General features: G+C 55.6%; 1 protein-coding gene across 1 annotated transcript in view; it reads left to right on the forward strand.

Moving 5' to 3' along the window:
- Positions 1–454: 454 nt before the first annotated feature.
- The window catches only part of COL11A2 (collagen type XI alpha 2 chain), a gene marked incomplete at its 5' end in the record, with an annotated part of 69,624 nt that continues 47,856 nt past the window's right edge, over positions 455–22,222 (forward strand). Inside the window, 9 exons of the mRNA XM_066613218.1 lie at positions 455–464; positions 3,605–3,772; positions 7,287–7,497; positions 11,693–11,855; positions 11,955–12,080; positions 14,018–14,353; positions 15,625–15,783; positions 16,196–16,318; positions 18,693–18,752. Coding sequence (XP_066469315.1) covers positions 455–464; positions 3,605–3,772; positions 7,287–7,497; positions 11,693–11,855; positions 11,955–12,080; positions 14,018–14,353; positions 15,625–15,783; positions 16,196–16,318; positions 18,693–18,752 — 1,356 coding nt within the window. The remainder of the gene's footprint in view (positions 465–3,604; positions 3,773–7,286; positions 7,498–11,692; positions 11,856–11,954; positions 12,081–14,017; positions 14,354–15,624; positions 15,784–16,195; positions 16,319–18,692; positions 18,753–22,222) is intronic.

Consider the following 22,222-nt stretch of genomic DNA (forward strand, 5'->3'; position numbering starts at 1 on the left):
CCTTCGGCCACCTCGCAGGAATTCACAGCAGCAGATCCTTTGGAAGTTCTGGTTCCAACAAAAGAGGGAAAGACTTTCTGGGCAGGGAGATGAGACAAGCAGCACCAGCTGAATTTCTGCCTGTCGTGAATCTGCTGAGTGTGCTGGTGTCTGGCTGGTCAGGTCCAGTGACTGGTCAGATGTGGGGAGAGGGACTGGACTGCGGTCTCCTGACATCTTGACCACTGAAGCGGCAAAGCCTTTGTGCAGCCTGCAATTCTCACCTGTCTCCCAGAAAGCTCCAGGACAGCACTCTCGAGCAGGGGTGTCCAAACATTTGGACAGGAGGGCCACATCACCTCTCTATTGTGTGGGGGGAGGCCAGGGGGGAAGAATTTACATTTTAAATTTGAATAAATTTACATAAATGAATATATTAGAGAAGGAACTTCCATGAATGAATGAAGGTCTTGCAGTAGCTCAAGGCCTATAAAAGGCCTGGCACAAAGCAAGGCCGGCCTTTCCTTCACTGCCACTGCTGCATCACAGACATGAAACAGGAAGGAGTGGAGGGAGGTCCAACAGTTGTCCTCATACTGAGAGCAGTTGCCTCCGGCCAGCATGGGCTCCAGCAAGTCTCCGGAGGGCCAGAGGCTCATTGGAGACTGGGGGCTTCCTGCGGGCCGGATTGGGAGCCCCCGAGGGCCGCAAGTGGCCCCCGGGCCGGGGTTTGGGTACCCCTGATCTAGAGAATGGTTTAAAAACAACATTTTCAGCTGTAAAAATACATTGCAAGTGAACCAACTGCTCAGAGAGCCTTTGCTTCTCCTCTCCCACTGCTGGTGGAGACACGCACGGCCTTCTGAGTCACACAGAGCTCTGTCGGGACGCATGAGAGACACTTTCCTGCCTAAGATGCAGGGCTCAGCGGCTGCCAAGCGGAGATGCTCCCGGCTGTGCCAGGCCCCAAGAGCCTCGAAACCTCAAGTGTTGGGTGCCTCGAGCTGTTCTTGGCTGGACTGGAGAGCAGGGGCTGTGGGGCCAAGTCCCTCTGGGCAGAGGCCAATCAAGAGTGCTGTGCCACCCGCCAACGGGCACTCATTTGTTCTGCAGCCTCTCCATGTCTCTGAGCAAACGCCACTCAGGGGCTCACCAGCAAGCTCCATGGGGCAGAGGCCCACCTTTGGCTTCTGCTGTAAGGGGGGGCAGTGGGGCTCATGGCTGCCATCACTGGGGACACATCCTGGGGGTGGTGAGGGAGCAGCGGCAGGGGCCCCTCTTCTTCTCCTGGAGCCATCGGACAGTTCCGAGGTGTCCTGTCCCCAGAACTGGGGGGGGGGGGGCTAGAGTGTGTGGGGACTGTCAGGCAGAGCCAAGGAAATAGAGGGTCTGCTTCCCCCCCCAGAAGGGGCGAGGACTGCCCTCTGCTTCCGCCAGATCCATGGATGCTGACCCCCCTCCACTACGCACAGCCAGGGGTCCCGGCCTGTGACTGAGTGCGGGGGGAGCAGCAGCACGAGCCCCCTCCTCAGGCGGAGGACTGTCTCCTGTCGCTCCCGTTCCGCAGGCAGTGGGGCCGGGCTGGCGACCTTGCAGGCCGTTTCCCCGGGACCCCCCAGCTGCAGCTGACACCGGCTAGCCGGGCACGTCGGGCCGGCTGCCTGAAGGGACCGCACGGAGCGCCTCCCTGCGAGGGGGGGTGCGGGCGTGCGTCCTCCGCGGCCGACGTGCAGGGCTGTGCCAAGCGGCGGCTTCGCCTTCCCGCCGGTGGGGGCCCCGGGAGGCAGCGCCGGGGTGCCAAGCGCGCCCCAGCCAGCCAGCCAGCCAGCAGGAATGCCTCGCCCCGCAGCAGGCAGCTGCGCCTGGCGGGACCCGACGGCAGGCGCCTTGGCCCTCGGGAAGGGCTGCGCGCGGGAGCCCTTCCAGGCCGCTGCCCCCTCCCTCGCCGCGCCTTCCGCGCTTCCACTCCGGCGCCTGGAAGGGGCGGGCGGCAGCCTTCCAGCCCCACGTTCCTGGCAGCAACTGCAGAGGAGGACGCCTGGGCTTCGGGGCGCCCTGGGCCGGCGGAGGCTGCTGCCCGGAGTGGCCTGGGCGGGCCCTTCAGCCTGGGCTCTCCCAGACCCCGGAGAGCCTGCAGGCGCCCCCGCCCGGGCCCACAGGCCGGACGCCCGGCGGCTCCGCGGGACGGAGAGCTGCCCGCAGCCGACTGAGCGGAGCGAGCGGCTCTTCCGCGCAGGCCCGCGAGAGACTCCCGGGCAGGCCTGTCCGGAGTGGACACGTGGCCTCCCCCGCCGTTTCCTCCCCGCTCCGAAGCCCTCGGGGCAGAGACCGTGCCCCGCTCCGGGCTCCTGGACGGTCTCTGCGAAACGTTGTTATCACGACGAAGTGACCTCGAGAGACCAGCTTCCTCCGCCCTCCCTGGAGGCTGTGGCGGGGCCTTTAAGGAAGGAACCCTGGACGGCTCTTGACGTGCACCTGCCGCTTCCTGTGGCTGTGTGTGCGTCGCCCAGGGGTGCGGTCCAGGGGCTCACCCGGAAAGTGTTGGAGGGCCTGTGCATCTGGGCACACAAGAGGAAGGCCTGCGACTCCTTCCTGGTGTGTGTGTGTGTGTGTGTTTTGGGTTGCGGTGCGCCTGCCCTGGAGCCACCTCCTGGGCCAGACAAAGAGCCCTTTCACGTCCCTGGCGGCAGGGGAGGGAGGCCTTGCCTGCTGCCAGGGGGAAGATTGGAGTTCTGATATTAACGGGCACACCTGAAAGGGACACCCCAGTCTGGTCCTATCTGATCCCACTGGAATTCTGCCTCCCGCTCCGGAGAGGGACCCCCAGGTGCCCCCTCCCCTGCAGGGAACCTCTGAGTCAGAGCAAGGCAGCAGCCATTTGGGGGCAGGTCTCCTGCCCCTCCCCCCCAGATCATACTTGGGGGGCCACCTTTCTGGGGAACCCCCTTCCCAGCTCTAGCCAGTCTTGTGAGAGGAAGTCGCCCAGAGCCCGGAATGTGCAGCCGGGAGGGGACCGTTTGCGCTTGGCTCGGCCTGGATCTCCACCTGGAAAAGGGAAACAGCAGCAGCCTACCTTCAAGGGATGATGTTGTCAGGATGTGATGTTCTGAGCGCAGGTTGCAGGGGCTTTCCCTTTCCAGTGGGTTGTTGTGACTTCAGGAGCTTGTCCTCAAGGAGGTTTTATCGGATTGGCTGCAGCCCGTTTATCAGAAGAGGCCATATTGTGGGTGTCTGTTTAATGGAGTAGTTTTGAAAGGGGCCTCAAGTGCCCACTCTGGGCATAAGGTTGTCACCTTTGCTGCCCACCTCTGCTCCTCTGCCTTTATTTCACAGAATGCTGGACTAGATAGGCCTATGGCCTGTTCCAGTGGGGCTGTTCTTATGTTTCCCTCTTTCTGTTCCCATTCCGTTTCTGTAGGGATAGGTGGAGCAGTGGAACTGGGGGAGGTGAAGGCAGAGGGAGTGGTAGGGCTGGGGGGGATCCAGGCATGGGGCAGGGAGCGGGAGTTGTGCCAAAGGTCAGGGCATTGGGAAGGAGCTGAAGCAGAGGGATAGTCAGCAATCCCCAGCCTCTCCCTCCTCTCAGTCCTTCCTCATCTTTGTGTCTCTGCCTTCTCCCCCACAGCAGAACCCGTGGATGTGCTCAAAGTGCTGCAGCTGCAGAACCAGCCCGAAGGTGTTCGCAAGACCACAGGATTCTGCACAAAGAGACGCTCAGGATCAGGGCCAGATGTGGCCTATCGGATATCCAGGCGAGCCCAGATCAGCGCCCCCACGTGGCAGCTCTTCCCAGGTAGCCACAAGCCTCACCGACAGCCCATGTGAAAAATGGCTTTTCTCAAAGGGGAGGTTGGGCTGGTTCAGTGGGTGGGTGGGTGGATCTAGTGCTTCCCCCCCAACTGGACTGTAGTCAGATTTTCTAGCATGACTCCCATCCACCTAGCAATGTTGGCAACCTTCAGTCTCGAAAGACTCTGGTATCGTGCTCTGAAAGGTGGTTCTGGAACAGCGTCTAGTGTGGCTGAAAAGGCCAATTCGGGGGTGAATTGGCTACCTACCAAAAGGTTTCTTTAAATATAGAATGTCCATGAAGCCAGGAAAAGGCTTCACTAGTTCAGTTTCTGCCTGTCATCAGAACCAAAGAGCCCTGCTGGATCAGGCCATAGACTCATCTAGTCCAGCTTCCTGTTCTTACTCACAGTAGTCCAACAGATGCCTCAGACAGCACACAAGACAACAAGAGACCTGCATCCCCTTGTCACTCCCTTGCAGACGGCATTCCAAGATGGGATAGCCCTAAAACCCAGGAGTTGCATGCAGTCACCATGACTTGTAACCTGTGCTTGACCTTTCCTCCATCAGTCCATCCAATCCCCTTTTAAAGCATCCAGGCCAGGCGCCATCTCTACATCCTGTGGCTAGGAATTCCATAGACTAAGTGCACGCTGGATAAAGCATTGTTTTCTTTTGGCTGTTCTCCCAACACTCATTTTTAGTGGATGTCCATGGGCGGTCCTGAACTTTTCTCTGCCGGGGGCCCCCTCTGTCTTTGCTGCCCCCCCACTCCTGACCTGGAAGTAATTGCAGTGATATCATCGTCTCCGCAATTACTTCTATGTGGCTGCTTCCTCCGTTTCCCCGTTGAACCTGCAGTTCCTCTGGTACTGAGCAGGATTACTATGGCAACAACACACCATCAGTAGGGTAAAAGTAACCTGTCTCGTAACGCTGTAATCACAGCTTACGTTCCCTATTTTTGAAAAAAAAAAGGGGGGGAAGGAAGGAGGGAAGTGGGTCATAGCGCCGTTCCCCCAAGTGCAACTCAGTGCAGCACCCGGGGCATTTTCCCCCCTTGCCCCCCGGGTACTCCACTGTGGATGTCCCCTGGTTCTGGTTTTTGTGAGAGGGAAAAGAATATCCACTCTACCAATCCCATGCGTAATTTTGTATGTCTCAATCATGTCCCCCCTCAGGCGCCTCTTTTCCAGACTGAAGAATCCCAAACGTCGTAGCCTTTCCTCATAAGGAAGGTGCCCCAACCCAGGAATCATTCTGGTTGCTTTCTTCTGCACCTTTTCCATCTCCACTATATTCTTTTTGAGATGCGGTGACCAGAACTGTATGCAGTACTCCCGATCTGGCCTAACCATCAATTTGTCGAGTGATAGAATAGTATTGTATTCTCAATCCCCTTCTTAATGATTCCAAGCCTGGGAATTAGCCTTCTTCACCCCCACCACACTTTGGGTCGACACGTTTATCAAGCTGTTCACCAGCACCTCTTTCCTGATCCGTTACGGACAACTCATTAGCTTATATGTTAGCTCTATATAGTTAATTAGCCTATATAAGAAGTTTTGATTGTTTTTGCTCCAGAGCGTTTTACTTTACACTTTGCTTGCATTGAAATGGATCTGCCATTTTGCTGCCCATTCTTCATCTTTGGAGAGATTCTTCTGGAGCTCTTCACAATCCCTTCTGGTCTTCACCAACTGGAAAAGCTTAGTGTCTTCTGCAAACTTGGCCACCTTGCTGCTTATCCCCAACTTCAGGTCATTTATAAACAGGTTGTAAAGCACCCGTCCCGGTTGTAAAGAATGAAGTTGCTGATCTCTTGACTAAGGTATGCAACTTGTCCCTCAAAACGGCCACGGTGCCAGAAGATTGGAGGATAGCAAATGTCACGCCTATCTTTAAAAAGGGAAAGAGGGGGACCCGGGAAACTATAGGCCGGTCAGCCTAACATCCATACCGGGTAAGATGGTGGAATGCCTCATCAAAGATAGGATCTCAAAACACATAGACGAACAGGCCTTGCTGAGGGAGAGTCAGCATGGCTTCTGTAAGGGTAAGTCTTGCCTCACAAACCTTATAGAATTCTTTGAAAAGGTCAACAGGCATGTGGATGTGGGAGAACCCGTGGACATTATATATCTGAACTTTCAGAAGGCGTTCGACACGGTCCCTCACCAAAGGCTACTGAAAAAACTCCACAGTCAGGGAATTAGAGGACAGGTCCTCTCGTGGATTGAGAACTGGTTGGAGGCCAGGAAACCGAGAGTGGGTGTCAATGGGCAATTTTCACAATGGAGAGAGGTGAAAAGCGGTGTGCCCCAAGGATCTGTCCTGGGACCGGTGCTTTTCAACCTCTTCATAAATGACCTGGAGACAGGGTTGAGCAGTGAAGTGGCTACGTTTGCAGACAACACCAAACTTTTCCGTGTGGTAAAGACCAAAAGAGATTGTGAGGAGCTCCAGAAGGATCTCTCCAGACTGGCAGAATGGGCAGCAAAATGGCAGATGCGCTTCAATGTCAGTAAGTGTAAAGTCATGCACATTGGGGCAAAAAATCAAAACTTCACATATAGGCTGATGGGTTCTGAGCTGTCTGTGACAGATCAGGAGAGAGATCTTGGGGTGGTGGTGGACAGGTCGATGAAAGTGTCGACCCAATGTGCGGCGGCAGTGAAGAAGGCCAATTCTATGCTTGGGATCATTAGGAAGGGTATTGAGAACAAAACGGCTAGTATTATAATGCCATTGTAAAAATCGATGGTAAGGCCACACCTGGAGTATTGTGTCCAGTTCTGGTCGCCGCATCTCAAAAAAGACATAGTGGAAATGGAAAAGGTGCAAAAGAGAGCGACTAAGATGATTACTGGGCTGGGACACCTTCCTTATGAGGAAAGGCTACGGCGTTTGGGCCTCTTCAGCCTAGAAAAGAGATGCCTGAGGGGGGACATGATTGAGACATACAAAATTATGCAGGGGATGGACAGAGTGAATAGGGAGATGCTCTTTACACTCTCACATAATACCAGAACCAGGGGACATCCACTAAAATTGAGTGTTGGGCGGGTTAGGACAAACAAAAGAAAATATTTCTTTATTCAGCGTGTGGTCGGTCTGTGGAATCCTTGCCACAGGATGTGGTGCTGGCGTCTACCCTGGACGCCTTTAAAAAGGGATTGGACAAGTTTCTGGAGGAAAAATCCATTACGGGGTACAAGCCATGATGTGTATGCGCAACCTCCTGATTTTAGAGGTGGGTTATGTCAGAATGCCAGATGCAAGGGAGGGCACCAGGATGAGGTCTCTTGTTATCTGGTGTGCTCCCTGGGGCATTTGGTGGGCCGCTGTGAGATCCAGGAAGCTGGACTAGATGGGCCTATGGCCTGATCCAGTGGGGCTGTTCTTATGTACTTATGTCCCTGGACAAACAAACAGGGCACTTGGCTTCTCACCTCCCCTGCTTCTCACCTCCCCTGCTGCTTGATCACCCTGCGCCTCTTCTCCTCTCACTGCAGGCAAGTTCCCCGAGAACTTCTCAATCATGGCCCTGGTGAAGCCCAAGGCCGGCCTCCAGGCCTTCCTGCTGTCCATCTATGACCACCAGGGCATCCAGCAGCTGGGCGTGGAACTTGGCCGCTCACCTGTCTTCCTCTACCAAGATCAGACTGGCCGCCCTGCCCCTGAGGACTACCCGCTCTTCCAGGGAGTCAATCTGGCTGATGGCAAGTGAGTGCTTTTTCTCCTCCTCCTCCCACCTGGACTTTCTTCACTTGCTGGGTTTATCTGCAGGCTGTCTGTGCTGGTGAGAGTAGGTGCTGCTGAGGGGTAGGTTTCTCACCAGTCTGACCAGGAGCCTTCCCTTAGGCAAGGTCAGTGCTCGGAGGAAGGGGCCTGCTGGATGGATCCAGGACAGCGCCTGGAGTGAAAGCCACCGCTGTGAATGGGCCGTCTGGGCAAAATGTGTGCCCGTTGGGCAGTTGCCACCTTCCTTCTTTCTGCCTTTTCCAGGTCTGGGCAACCAGCACAGAGAGGCAGCCGCAGGAGGGGATTCACCAGGGTGGGGGAAATTTTTATGGAATTGATGTCGCACCTGCCCTTCCTCTCAGGTGCTCAGGGCAGCAGACACGGCCCTCGCCCACCAGGTCTTCCTCTCGCCACAATCCTGCAAGTCCCCCTCCCAGGGAGTTTTATGCATTGGTACCAGAATCTCCCTGGCCAGGGTCCAGCGTTGTAGCCACAGACCCTTAAGAACATAAGAAGAGCCCCACTGGATCAGGCCATAGGCCCATCTAGTCCAGCTTCCTGTATCTCACAGTGGCCCCCCAAATGCCCCAGGGAGCACACAAGACAACAGACACAACCTGCGTGCTGGTGTACTTCCCTGCATCTGGCAATCAGAGGCAGCCTTCCTCTAAAACCAAGAGCTTGCACAGACCTACTGTGGCTTGTAACCTGTAATTAACTTCTCCTCCAGAAATTTGTCCAATCCCCTCTTAAAGGCATCCAGGCAAGATGCCATCACTACATCCTGTGGCAAGGAGTTCCACAAACTAATTACACACTGGGTAAAGAAGTATTTTCTTCTGTCTGTCTTAACTCTCCCAACACTCAACTTTCGTGGATGTTCCCTGGTTCTAGTGTTTTCTGAAAGGGGAAAGAGCATCTCTCTATCCACTCTGTCCTTCCCGTGCATAATTTTGTATGTCTCAATCATGTCCCCCCTCAGGCGTCTCTTTTCGAGGCTGAAGAGGCCCAAACAAGGAAGGTGCCCCAGCCCAGTAATCATCTTAGTCGCTCTCTTTTGCACTTTTTCCATTTCCGCTATGTCCTTTTTGAGATGCGGCAACAAGAACTGGACACAATACTCCAGGTGTGGCCTTACCATCGATTTGTACAACGGCATTATAATATTAGCCGTTTTCTTCTCAATACCCTTCCTAATGATCCCAAGCATAGAATTGGCCTTCTTCACTGCCGCCGCACATTGGGTCAACACTTTCATTGACCTGTCCACCACCACCCCAAGATCTCTCTCCTGATCTGTCACAGACAGCTCAGAACCCATCAGCCTATATGTGAAGTTTTGATTTTTTGCCCCAATGTGCATGACTTTACACTTACTGACACTGAAGCGCATCTGCCATTTTGCTGCCCATTCTGCCAGTTTGGAGAGATCCTTCTGGAGCTCTTCACAATCTCTTTTGGTCTTCAGCACTCAGAAAAGTTTGGTGTTGTCTGCAAACTTTGCCACCTCACTGCTCACCCCTGTCTCCAGGTCATTTATGAAGAGGTTGAAAAGCACTGGTCCCAGGACAGATCCTTGGGGCACACCGCTTTTCACCTGTCTCCATTGTGAAAATTGCCCATTGACACCCACTCTCTGCTTCCTGGCCTCCAACCAGTTCTCAATCCACGAGAGGACCTGTCCTCTAATTCCCTGACTGTGGAGTTTTTTCAGTAGCCTTTGGTGAGGGACCGTGTCAAACGCCTTCTGAAAGTCCAGATATATAATGTCCACGGGTTCTCCCGCATCCACATGCCTGTTGACCTTTTCAAAGAAAGGTCCCTTGTTGCCTTTCCCCAGCACCCAAGCTGCAGAATGCGCACATGCTGCACGGTGATTGCGCACACATGCACACGCACCCCTGCCTGCTCCCCTCATGAGTGTCTGGCACACCACTCTTGTGCTGTCACCAGCAGCCTGGACACTTGCGGGACCAATCCTACTGCCCCTCTGTGTCACATGCACTGTTTGGGTCCCTGAAAAGCCTTCCCAGGCAGACCCAGATGGAGCCCTGTCCTTGGTAGCCAAGTTGGGGTGGCTCATGTGGGGATCTCCCCAGGCACATGTGAAGCACCAGAGATCCCCACAGTCTGAGAGCTGGGGTAGGGGGCTCCAGCTCTGGGAAATTGCTGCCTGATTGGAAAAAGGCTCCTGAGCCGGGTCTGAAGAATGGAGGGGTGCGGAGAGGGAATTCCCCTTTCGCTCCTGGGGATGGGTGAGATTCTCGAAATCAGCTGAATGGGTGTGGGCGCCACATGGGCAAGAGGAAGGACTGCTCCTTCATGCAGCGGGGGAGGGGGGTTCGCCAGAGCTCGCTCAGTGCCCTGAGCTGCACCAGCAGGTGGCATCCTGGTCTACCCTTTGGGCCAGGCACCTGCCCTCTCAAGTCAGCCTTTGGGCACCTTTCTTGTTACTGTGTCTTTAAATGGAGGTTCCAGGGCTTGAACACGGGGGGGGGGGGGGGCTTCCATGCACAAAACAGGCGCGTCTTCCCCCAGCAAGAGTGACCCTAAGAACATAGGAAGAGCCCCTCTAGATCAGGCCAAGGGCCCATCTAGTCCAGCTTCCTGTATCTCACAGTGGCCCACCAAATGCCCCAGGGAGCACACCAGATAACAAGAGACCTGCAAGGCCTCCTGGGAATTGTAGTTTAAGAACATAAGAACAGCCCCACTGGATCAGGCCATAGGCCCATCTAGTCCAGCTTCCTGTATCTCACAGCGGTCCACCAAATGCCCCAGGGAGCACACTAGATAACAAGAGACCTGCAAGCCTTCCTGGGAATTGTAGTTAAGAACAGCCCCACTGGATCAGGCCATAGGCCCATCTAGTCCAGCTTCCTGTATCTCACAGCGGCCCACCAAATGCCCAGGGAGCACACCAGATACCAAGAGACCTGCGTCCTGGTGCCCTCCCCTGCATCCTTGAAACTTGGCTTGAGCCTTGTTCAGCTTGCTTGCTGGAGACTTCTGCGTACCTGCCTGCCTGGGTCCTGCCAGGTGCCCCTCGGGGGATTTGGGGAAGGAAGTCTGGTTCTCTGCCTTGAGTCTGTGCACAGTACTGCTGCTCGCCCCATGTCGCAAAGGGCTCCAGCTGTCTATTCCTGCCCACCCAGCCCCACTTAAAGGCACAAAAGCAGCCCAAGCTGTGCCTTCTGTTCAGCTGGCAATCCAAATAGCTGCAGTCTTGGAGCCAAACCCCCCCCCCCCCGCCTCGGGGCCAGGGCAGGACTTCTCCCCAGATGTGGCCTCTTTCTGGGAGGCGTTGCTCGCCTGGGTGGGCTGGGGGCCTGGCTCTGCACAGGGCAGGAGCAGATGTTGGTCCCTTCACCCCTTTGAAAGGGCAGGAGCAATGGTCAGGGGTGCAGGAGCTCAGCTGAAAAGGGAAGAAACGTGTGAGAGATGGAGGGGGCGCTGAGGAATGCAGGGAGTGCATGTGGGGAGAAACGCGTGGGCGGAGAGAGTGTGCACAGATTGCAGGGATCCCTTTCACGCTTTCTCTCTCTGTCCATAGGGATGAGAGGAGCACTGAGGCTGACCAGCCCGGTGATAGAAGCACCTACCAACTGCCTGCCTAGCAGTGGCCTGTAAACCCTACAGAAGGGCAGCCGGAGGCTTCCCTGGGTAGTCCTCCCAGACTGGCAGCAGTGCTCTCCAGGACTTCCAGCCAGAGGTGCTTCTAGGGACACCGCCTGGCCAGTCAGGGGTACCTCCAGCACCAGGGCACGGTCCCCCTGAGCTGGGTCATCCCGGAAGAGCTCGCCCGGCCCAGGAGCGTTGGCAAGGCTGAGCAGTGGAGCCCAAGGCCAAGGCCCCCACTTGGACCAAGGCCGTGCCTCATGTGCCACGTGGAGGAGGCAGGTGTGGCCTCCCATGTGGTCGTCCTGCTTGTGGATCCCTCCCACTTTTCTCTGCCTGGTTTTGTTGCCCGCATAGTGAATCTCTGGACAGTGGAGTATAGCCTGGGGGGCCCTTCCTGCAGGAATGCTGCCCCCCAGTGGAGGCAGCTGTTCTGGGGGTCTCCACTGAGACCCTCCCCGACCTTGGACCACCCGCAGCCTCTTCCAGAGTGAGTGTGTGCATAAGAGGGGTGTGTGGCCCCGTCTCAAACCCCCCTTCCTCTCCCCTTCCTTCCCAGGTGGCACCGAGTGGCACTCAGTGTCAGCAAGAAGCAGGTGACCCTGATCCTGGACTGCAAGAAGAAGGTGTCGCAGCCCCTGCGCCGGGGGAGCCAGCCAGTCCTCGACACCCGCGGCATCACCGTCTTTGGCGCCCGACTCCTGGATGAGGAGGCCTTTGAGGTACCAGCCGCTCCCTGTGCCCTCCCGTGTGCCCTCCCGTGTGGGCGCAAGGCACAGCTCACCCCCCACCTGTCTGTCTTCCCCACCATTCTGCTCCAGGGTGACATCCAGCAGCTGCTCATCTCCTCCAGTCCCCAGGCGGCCCATGACTTCTGCGAGCGCCACAGCCCGGACTGTGATGAGGGAGCCGCCCTGAAGCCCCAAGCCCAGGAGGCTGGACCCGGGGTAAGCGGAGGGCTTAGCTCCACTCCTGTGCTTTCCACGGTCTGGGGCTGCAAGTGGACTTGGGGGGCGGTTGCCGGGGGAGGTGGTGCCAGCAGTGGGCACTTGCTCTCCCTGGGTCGCAGGAGCAGGTGCGTGCAATCCATGACCCTCCCCACTTTGCTCAGCTGTGGGGCACCCACTTGTGAGGCAGGCATCACAATTCAAGCCTGAGGGTTCAGTGCAGAGCCCCTGTTGCCTGCTGATGTTTTGTAGGCAGGCGAAACAAGACAAATGCACCCCTTTGGCCCCTCCCCATTTTCGGGGAAGAGGAGGTGGCAGGAAGCCCCCTCCCCACATTTCAGGGAGAGAGGGAGATCAGGAAGGGAGCCACCCCCTCTCAGGTGGTGCCTTCTAGCCCGGGAGCGGTTGGGGCTTGAACGAGGCAGAGGCCCTCCTGGTCCGGGAGATCCTGAAGTGGTTCCTAAACCCACAACTGGCTCAGGGGGGGGCAGCACTGCCTCTGAGAGACGGGCACACACAGCCTGGGAGTTCTCCTGAGTTTGCAGTGGTCCTTGGATCGACAGGTGGTGTCTCTGGCTGGGCAGGGAGGCTTTGAAGCACAGTGGCCAAATTTCGGGGGGGGGAGGAGTTTGAAATGTTTTAGCAAAAATGAGCTCCACCCATAAGACCAGAGGGTGATTTGCTCACTCAGCAATTGCCACCTGGGTCAGTACTGCAGAATTGCTGTGCAGTGTGTGTTGGGGGTGAGCCGGAGGCCTCCTGGCGTAAGGAAGCCTTTGTTCCCTTAGACTCAGGTAAGCCTCCTGTCATTCTATGGGTCTGCTCAGACCTGACCCACCTCTCTGGCTGGCGCAAGCCCAAGTGGCCCAGCTGGGTGGAATGCATAGCAAGCTGGTGATTCTGTGGCTATCAATAACCTGCCCTCAATCCTTGCCCCATTCCTTCCCCTCTCTGCCCTGTTACAGTCTCCCCTCCCACCTCCCACCCCCCACACCAGCTCACCTCTTCTGGCGGTGCTTGGGCACTCTGGTGGCGCATGCATGGGATCTCCAGCCTTCCACAGTGGCTGCCCCCTTGTGCCCATTCCTGCTGCGTCTGCAGCACTCACCACGTGGGCGTCCCGCTGATGGAGTGCTCACTGTGTCCGCGGAAGACCAGCCTGGGATTGGGCCACCAGTTGCCCAGAATCTGCCCGCAGATCCTGCCAGCGAAGTGTTGGCTGTGATGGACGCAGGTGCTCCTACTGTGTCACATGTTTTCCTGTGACTGAAGCCAGACGAGTTGACCAAGACTCTCTTTTTTGTTGTAAGAGCAACGCCAGCAGTAGGCGCATCAAACCTGCAATTTTCAGCTCACCTCCCCAGGTGGCCTGCAGGATTTGTCACCTCCTTTGTAGGGCTGCAGGAAGGGCAGGAGTCTGGGGTCCTCGGGGGGCCTATGGACTCCAACTCCTCTCAGTTGGGGCTTGTGGGTGGGTGTGTTCGGCACTCTCTGCTGGCCTCGGAGCCCACAGCTCACCCAGCTCAAGCGGTCAGGGGTCCCAGTCCAAACCGCACGTCTCTTTGACTGCCACTGGGTTTGCTCTTTGCTGGCTCTTCTTTATTGCTGGGAGAGGGCAGGGCCATTTAACAAGGCAGGGGGTGATTTGCTGTTGAGGGCGGGACACTGCACCTGCTTGGGGGATCCTCTTCTCCAGTCAGCCTGCTCTTGCAGGCCAAAGCTCCGGCCTTGGTATAGTACACGGTACGGCTGATACACATGCCTTGACCTGGCGCTAGGGTTGGAGCCAGTTGGGTAGGAAGAGGGCGGCTTGAGGGGGGCTGGTTCTAAAGGGTTGCAGTGACCCCCGTAGTCTCGTGCTGCTGTTGGAGTCATTCCTCTCTTTGTCTTCGCTTTCTGTGTCCTGTGCTGTGTTGCTTCATCGTCATCATCACTAGAAACCAGCCGCGGCCAAGACCCCCACCAAGCCCCCCGCTAAGCAGCCCCAGAAACGCCAGTTGATGGGCACGGCGCCAACCGACACCAAGACGGGGGCCAAAACTGGGAAACTTTCCAACAAATCTAAACATCCCGGCGATGGGAATTCCCCCAAGAGTGGAAAGCCTTCCAGCAACGGAAAGTCCTTAGGTGGCGGCGGCAGCACCAAGACAGTGGCAGCGGCGGGCAAGAAGAACTCTCTGGGCAAAGCGGGGAGCCAGGCATCTGCCGGTGCTGGGGGAGTCCGCAGGCCGGGGAACAGTTACCAGCAGGTAGAGCAAGAGGAGAGGGTGCAGGTCTGTGATCCTGGATCCATTGCCCCTCCACTGCCCCCCCGTGCATGCGTCTCCCCATCCGTGAGCAGCCACATCTTTGCTAATGGTGTCCTCCAGCTCTGGGCCAATGGGAAACCTCCAGAGAAATAAGCAGCCGAACCCTGCTTGGACTGGGGTAGATGATTGGACCTGGTGTCCCTCCCCCCAGAGGGAGGCAAACCACCCCGGCCCCCTCCCTGCACTGCATGTTTTGCATTTTTCTTGTGCCTGCCTTCCCCACAGTGGCCTCGGTCGCCCCTCTTCCCCCCCCCAGCATGGGAGCCTTGAGATTTGGCCCCTTGAGATCAGTCTGTCCCATGGAGGAAGATGATCCAAGATGGAGAGCCCCCCCTGTTCTGCCTCTGGGGCACAAGAGGGGAAGCCTGGATTAACAGTGTCTTCTCTTTCTCCTTTCTCCCCACTGACTGGCTCTCTGCTCTGACATCCACCTATCTGTGGCCCACCCCTGCGACTGCTTCCCCGTCCCCCACTGCTCTCTCCATCCCATGCCTCCACCTTCCCCCGGCACCCCCTTCCTTCCTCCATCAACTGGTCCTTCTGTTCCTTCTCCGACATGCCAACCGCATCTCTGCCTCTTCGGAACACACAATGGTTTCTCGTGTCTCCCCCCCCCCCCGGCCTTCCTTCCTTCTGCCACAACTACTTTGGCTCTTTGCTGACATCACCCGCCCAAGGATGTGGGTCTGCTTCCCACAGAGGAGTCCTGGGGGGCTGGTGAACACTTTGACCACACACCGCCTCCCGACGTTGATGGCGCTTATTGGGATGAAAACGCCGGAGGGGCGGTGCCACCCTCTGCACCCCAGGGAGAGGTAAATGCCCCCCTTGCAAATCCCAGCATGATATTGGGTTCTGGGAAGGGGCGCCGCAGGAAAGAATATTTCTGCCTCAGAACTGGATCCTGGCTTGGGGGGAAATGGAACGGCCAGTGTTAGAGGCCTTCTGTAGTTGGGGGAAATGGGAGACGAAGGGGGCAGGGCGTTTTGGGGGGCAGAACTCCCGTGTTCTGCAGGAAAGGGGCCAGGGAAGGTCAAGCTGAGCAAGCGTTCGGGGCCCCTGGACTTCTCCCTTAGACGAGGGAGACCTCAGCGTCTGGGTCAGGGTGAGCCGGGATCCGTCCCGCGCTCTTCAGAGGGGAGGTGGACCCAGGAAGGGGTGGGACGGGCTGGTGAGGCGCAGCACCGCTTTCTGCTCTAACGCCTTCTCGGGTTCCCCCCCCTGCGTGGGGTCAGGTGGAAGCCCCCAGCCCCCGTCCCGCCACTGAGGAGAAGGAGGTGTTCGCGGAGGAGCAGCTGCCAGGTGTGGGGCTGGCCTACGAGTACAGCCATGGCGAGGGGGCAGAGCTGGGCCCGGCGCTCTCAGCGGTAGCCCCCGACATCAGCGGCGGCGGTGTAAGTGGGGCGCTGCCCCCTCCCTGCTGGCGCTCTGGATGCATCCCTCCTGTGTCGTGCCTCCCCCTCCCCCTTTCTGCCAGGGGGTCTGCGTCTTCCTCCCCCTGTGTGTCGCGCTTGTCTGCTGGGCTCCAGGAGGCCCCGTCCTCAGCCGGTGGACGGGTTTGCTCTTGGTGCTGCTCCGTTGTGTTCCTCTTGGACCCCGCCAGGGTCTCGGGTCAGCCGTTCAGGACTGACCTGTCGCCTGTTGCTCTTCGCTTCTGCTGTGTTTGTTGGAGTTGGCTGCAGTGTTGTGATGTCACTTCCTGTGCGGCGCACACTTGTTGTTGGTCTCCTTCCTGTCTGGGGTTAGTGGCTGTGGCTGCAGTTTGCCGTGGTCACTTCCTGCTTGCTCTGTGCCGGTTCCTCGTAGACGCTGCCGCTTCCTCCTGCCTCTGCTTCCGTCTGCCTGTCCGGGAAGGCCTCTCTCCTTGGCCGTGACCTCCGCTCCGTGTCTCGTGACTTCATTTCCTGCCGTCGCCAGTTGTTGCTTGATGTTTGTTGCACCACCTGTTTTTGGGGAGGGGGGCACTGCTCTCTTCTGCCCCACCATTGCTGGAAGATTCCCATTCTATTGTCCTTGTGTGTTTCCACCCCGTTCCCTCTCCCTGGTGATGTCACTTCCTGTGATCCTGCCACCACCTGCTTCCTGCTCCCCATTGGTGTGGTTTGTGCGGAGATGTGCTGCCTTTATTGTGTGGTCACCGCAGCGGCAGGAAGCAGAGCTGCTGAATGCTTCTCCCTGTTCCGTGATGTCATCGCACACTCCCTGATGTCATTGCACTAATCTCTTCAAATGCCCCCCTGCCCCAGTATGGTAGCGCTGTTAGCCTCAATTACTGACTGTGATGGGGCAGAAGCCCCCCAAGCGGGACTCAGTAATTTGCACTCCTCACTGCCCTCTTGGAAGGGTGTCTTGTTCTGAAACTCCACCCCCCCATCCATTTTGGCTCACCATGTACTCCCTTGAACCTGTCGGGGGCGTTGGGGGCTCCAAAGGCCTGGAGTGGTGGGCGGGTGGGGGCTTGCAGGAGTGGAGAGAGGAGGTTCTGCTGCCTCCAGATGGTCCTTTGGTTCAGTTTATCTGACTGTATCTGAAATGGGCCCAGGAGGTTTCTCCTAATTTCAAGGGAAACCTGCTCAGCCCCAGCAGAGCTTTCAGCTGCCCATGTGCCCCAGAAGGGCTCAGAGGGAGGGACCTCCTCCAGGCTCCCTCCAGCCTTGGTTAGACCTTGCAGCAGGTTTCCTAAAGCGTCCTCTCTGAAGAGGTTTTATTTTTTTTCCTGGTTTGTTTTGCTGATGCTGCTAATTCCTCAGTCAGTTTTACACAGAACTCTTTTTGTTCCTCCAGCCCTTTCCAGTTCCTTTCCTCCAGCCCTCCCTTAGTTTAAGAATGTAAGAGCATAAGAACAGCCCCACTGGATCAGGCCATAGGCCCATCTAGTCCAGCTTCCTGTACCTCACAGCGGCCACCAAATGCCCCAGGGAGCGCACAAGATAACAAGAGACCTGCATCCTGGTGCCCTCCCTCCCATCTGGCATTCTGACGTAACCCATTTCTAAAATCAGGAGGTTGCGCATACACATCATGGCTTGTACCCCGTAATGGATTTTTCCTCCAGAAACTTGCCCAATCCCCTTTTTTTTTGCTGCAGTTTTTGCTCAGCATTGCTCTGATCCTGCTGCAGTTTTTAATGCAAGTTAGTAGTTTCCCTTCCTTGACCCAGCGAAAATTCATCTGGTCAGGCAGCTCAAATCCTGTGCACTTTGACTCTGAATTGAGTTTACCCTGAACTGAGGCCAGTGGGATATACTCCTGAGAAAACGTGTGCAGGATTGCACCCTTAACCCTTTTTATTATTATTACGCTAATACTTTCCTAGTTCTTGCTTTTTTTTGTGAGGATACATTAATGGCCCAGTCCTGTCCTGGGCTGGCCCAGAGTGTGCGTTGCACTTAGTGCAGCCTCTGCTACACAGCAAGGGCCGGCCGGGGAGCAGGTGGCAACAGACAGGTAGGTGGAAAAAGGGCATCAGCTGTGCCACGGTCCCCAGTGGGTCTGCTCAGATCTATGCCAGCTCTGTGGCTGGCAACAACCTGAGTTGATCCGGGGGGGGGGGTTGTATGTTGAGGCTGAACCTTATTCCCCCCCCTTTGTATTGGCAACCTTCAGTCTCGAAAGACTATGGTATCGCGCTCTGAAATGTGGGGTATTCCTCCCCACATTACAAACAATTCAGGTGGACATTGCTTTGTTTCCATCCAGCATCAGCTGGTGCTCAGACTGAGTGAGGGTGGCAGAGTCAGAGTGTCGGGAGGGAGGTCAGGCAGTGGCACCACAGACCCTTTGCAGCAGGTCCAGTTCATTGCTCTTGGCCCAACGGCAAGACCTGGGGGTCCATTGCCAGGCTGTTAGCCTACTTCCAGTGCCTGGGATGTCGGCATTCCCCCCAAAACATAAAACCTAAACTGCTGTGTGAAAATAAGTTACCCTAAAAAGCGGTTTGTTTGTGTATGTAAATACATACACGTATTTATATATGTATTTATTTTCTGGGGCTCTTGGATTTTACTCTCCTGAGCCCAGGTGGTTCCCTTTGTGTACAACCTGCTCTCTGCAATCACGGCTCAGCCCCCAGCCTCTGTGGGAGAACCCACACCTCCACACTCCCCCCCCAATATAGCACTGTGACTCCGCAACATAGCAGGTGTCACTGGCAGGACTGGGGCCCCCTTCCTGGGCAAACGGTCTTCTGCACCCTGAACCAGAGACCAGTGGGGGGGACGACGACAGCAAGGGCAGGGGGCACATGGTGGCTCCACTATATTGACTGGCCCCCTCTTTGCGGTTACATGTGTGTTACCCACAGGCTGTGCATGGACCCAGAGGCTACAAAGGCGAGAAGGGGGAGCCAGCTGTCTTCGAGCCCGTAAGTGCTGGTGGGGGTGTCTGGGCTGCGGAGCTAGGGAAGGAGAGGTGGCTCATGGGGGCTGGGAATTGTACGCCCAAGTCAAGCCCCTGCGCGGAGGGGCATGTCCTGTTTCTAGCTTGCACGAACCTGACCACATTGTCAGGACATTCCTTTTTTTATCTCCCTCCTCCTCTAAGCAGCATCAGTGGTCCTCCCTTCTATCCCCTGTGAAGTCAGCACCGGAAAGAGTCCATTGGAAGGGAATCTGCCTCTGCCCTTCCTTGGGTTTCTGAGATCGCAGCAGGCCCTGATTCCACACATGCTTCCAAGGAAAAGTCTAGCTGGAGGCTCTCTTTTCTCCCCCCCACCTGCCCCCTAGGACCGCTTTCCCATCCCCATGCTTGAATGCATGCTTAAAAAGTGCTTAAAAGTGCTTAAAAAGTGAGTTAATGGACTGAATGGTCCATTAATACAAAATTGCGTACATGTAAGCCTACAAGTAAGCAAACAAAATGTGTAGATTACCTTTGAAAAGTACATATTTACTTTATTGGTTTATTTGATTTGTCCTCCGCCTTTCTCCCTGAAGGTCTCCCAAAGCAGCTAATAAAAATTTATAGTATACAAAAAGTAATAAAATCCAATTAAAAATAATATAGAAAACGGGTTAAAACAATGTAAAACAAGCAATAAAAACAGAATATATAAAAAGGAAGCAGTAAAAGACATCAGTAAAAAACATACATTCTAAAAGCAGCCATTATCAAAGGCTTTCCTGAATAAAAGTGTCTTCAGGCCTCACTGGAAGGCTAACAAAGAGGAAACTATCCTCAGCTCAAAGAGGAGGGAATTCCATAATGCAGGCGCCACCACCGAGAAGGCCCTGTTTCTGGCTGCCATCCCCCAAACCTCTCAGTAGTGGCACGACCAACAGGACCCCCTCCGATATACTAAGAACAGACCAGATTGTACAGAGGAAGGTGGTCTCTCAAGTATGCTGGTCCCTGAGTTTGAAAGGTCAAAGCCTTGAATTGGGCCTGGAAACGAACTGGCAGCCAGCGCAGCCGCTGGATTGTGGCATGACCCAGGCAAACCGCCACCTCCAGCAACCACACGAGCTGCCGCATTTGGTACCAACTGTGACCTCTGGATTGTTTTCAGGGGCAGCCCCACATAGAGCGTTTTAGAAAAATCTAAACTTGACGTCACCATGGCATGGACCACCATGGCGAGATCCGACTGAGGCAGGTACAGCTGGCGCACTGGCCAAAGCCGGGCAAAGGTACTCCTGGCTACAGCCGACACCTGGACATCCAGGAGCAGCTGGGAATCCAGGATAACCTCCCAAGGTGCGAACCTGCTCTTTCAGGGGACGCGCAGCCCCATTTAGGGCAGTTGATAGTCCAGCACCCGCATAGTGGATTTCTGAACCAAGGGGATGTCGGTCTTGTCAGGGTTTAATTTCAGCTTTTTCACCCTCATTCGGATCCCAAACGCCTACAGGCAGCGCTCCAGGACAGAGACGGCCACCTGGTATCCAGTGGAAAGGAGAGCTGGAGCTGACTGTCAGCAGCATACCTATGCATACTTATGCTGATGACACCAACTCCATGAGCTGATGAACTCCCAGTGGTTTCATACAGATATTAAATAACATAAGAACAGCCCCACTGGATCAGGCCAGAGGCCCATCTAGTCCAGCTTCCTGTATCTCACAGCGGCTCACCAAATGCCCCAGGGAGCACACCAGATAACAAGAGATCTCATCCTGGTGCCCTCCTTGCATCTGACATAACCCATTTCTAAAATCAGGAGGTTGCGCATACGCATCATGGCTTGTACCCCACTGGATACATAAGAACAGCCCCACTGGATCAGGCCACAGGCCCATCTAGTCCAGCTTCCTGTACCTCACAGCGGCCCACCAAATGCCCCAGGGAGCACACCAGATAACAAGAGACCTCATCCTGGTGCCCTCCCTTGCATCTGGCATTCTGACATAACCCATTTCTAAAATCAGGAGGTTGCGCACACACATCATGGCTTGTACCCCACTGGATACCTAAGAACAGCCCCACTGGTTCAGGCCACAGGCCCATGTAGTCCAGCTTCCTGTATCTCACAGTGGCCCACCAAATGCCCCAGGGAGCACACCTGATAACAAGAGACCTGCAAGGCTTCCTGGGAATTGTAGTTAAGAACATAAGAACAGCCCCACTGGATCAGGCCATAGGCCCATCTAGTCCAGCTTCCTGTATCTCACAGCGGCCCACCAAATGCCCCAGGGAGCACACCAGATAACAAGAGACCTGCATCCTGCTGCCCTCACTTGCATCTGACATAGCCCATTTCTGAAATCAGGAGGTTGCACATACGCATTATGGCTTGTAACCTGTAATGGACTTTTCCTCCAGAAACGTGTCCAGTCCCCTTTTAAAGGCATCTAGGCCAGATGCCGTCACCATATTATACGCATTAATGCACCACGCATTATAACATTAGCTATTTTGTTCTCAAAACAGCTATGTTTCTCATGGAAACATAGTGACAAAACCACTGGTTTGAATGACTGTGAAATGATTAATTTTATTTTTAATTTTTACCCCAGTATGTCGGGCCCTCAGGCGCAGGTACCAATGGGAGCCAAAAGTTGGTCCAGTTGGCTTAAAGCCAGCCTTGTCTCCCAACATCCTCCTTCCTAAAGGCTGTCACAGGAGATGGGGAGACTTGGAGGAGGGCTGTGATGTGTGGGGAAGAGGGAACCCTCTCTTCTTCCCTGGCCCTGATCCACCTGGGGACTCCCTATTATTCTCTGTTGATAGGAAAAGGGAAAGAGACCTAAACATGGACCTCGTGAATTTTATGATGGTTGGAGTGTGAGGTCTGATTGAGCCACCGGCTACCTGAGGACAGCAGCCATGATGTCTGGCTTGTTCGCAGGCTCTCAAGGTGGGGGGGGGATTAGAAGGCCAAATAAAATTTCCTCCTCTTGGGCAGGATCAGGACCCTTCACCCCGTTGTTGAACCTGTTGGGTGGTCTTTGAAAAAGATAGTATCAGAGAAGGTCGCCAGAGGCGGCCACAGGCTGAGTGGTTAGTGCTCACACACCCCCTTCCCCTTTTACTGGGTCTGCAGCTGAATAGGGAGAGGACTGGGAGATCTGTACACTGCCACTATCCCAGGCTAAGGAGATCAGGTGTGTGTGTGCGTGGGGGGGATCTCCAGGGGTTCTTATTTAAGCTCAAATCACAGCAGTGCCCACAAATGATCAGATGTTAACAGTCCACTGCAGGACCCGTGAGCAGGGAGAAGGCAGGCTAACAAGATATCTAGTTTATTAAAAAACCCAAAGAAGAGGAATTAAACACTACTGGGGAAGGGGATGGGAAAAGGACATCGGGCATGCTGCCTCCACAACTCTTAGCTGCTGAACTGGTGCAGGGGCTTCTAGGAGGTGAAAAGTGTCCAAAAAGACAGAAAAATGGGCA

Source organism: Tiliqua scincoides, chromosome 2 (genome assembly GCF_035046505.1).
Source record: "Tiliqua scincoides isolate rTilSci1 chromosome 2, rTilSci1.hap2, whole genome shotgun sequence".
Lineage (NCBI taxonomy): Eukaryota > Metazoa > Chordata > Lepidosauria > Squamata > Scincidae > Tiliqua > Tiliqua scincoides.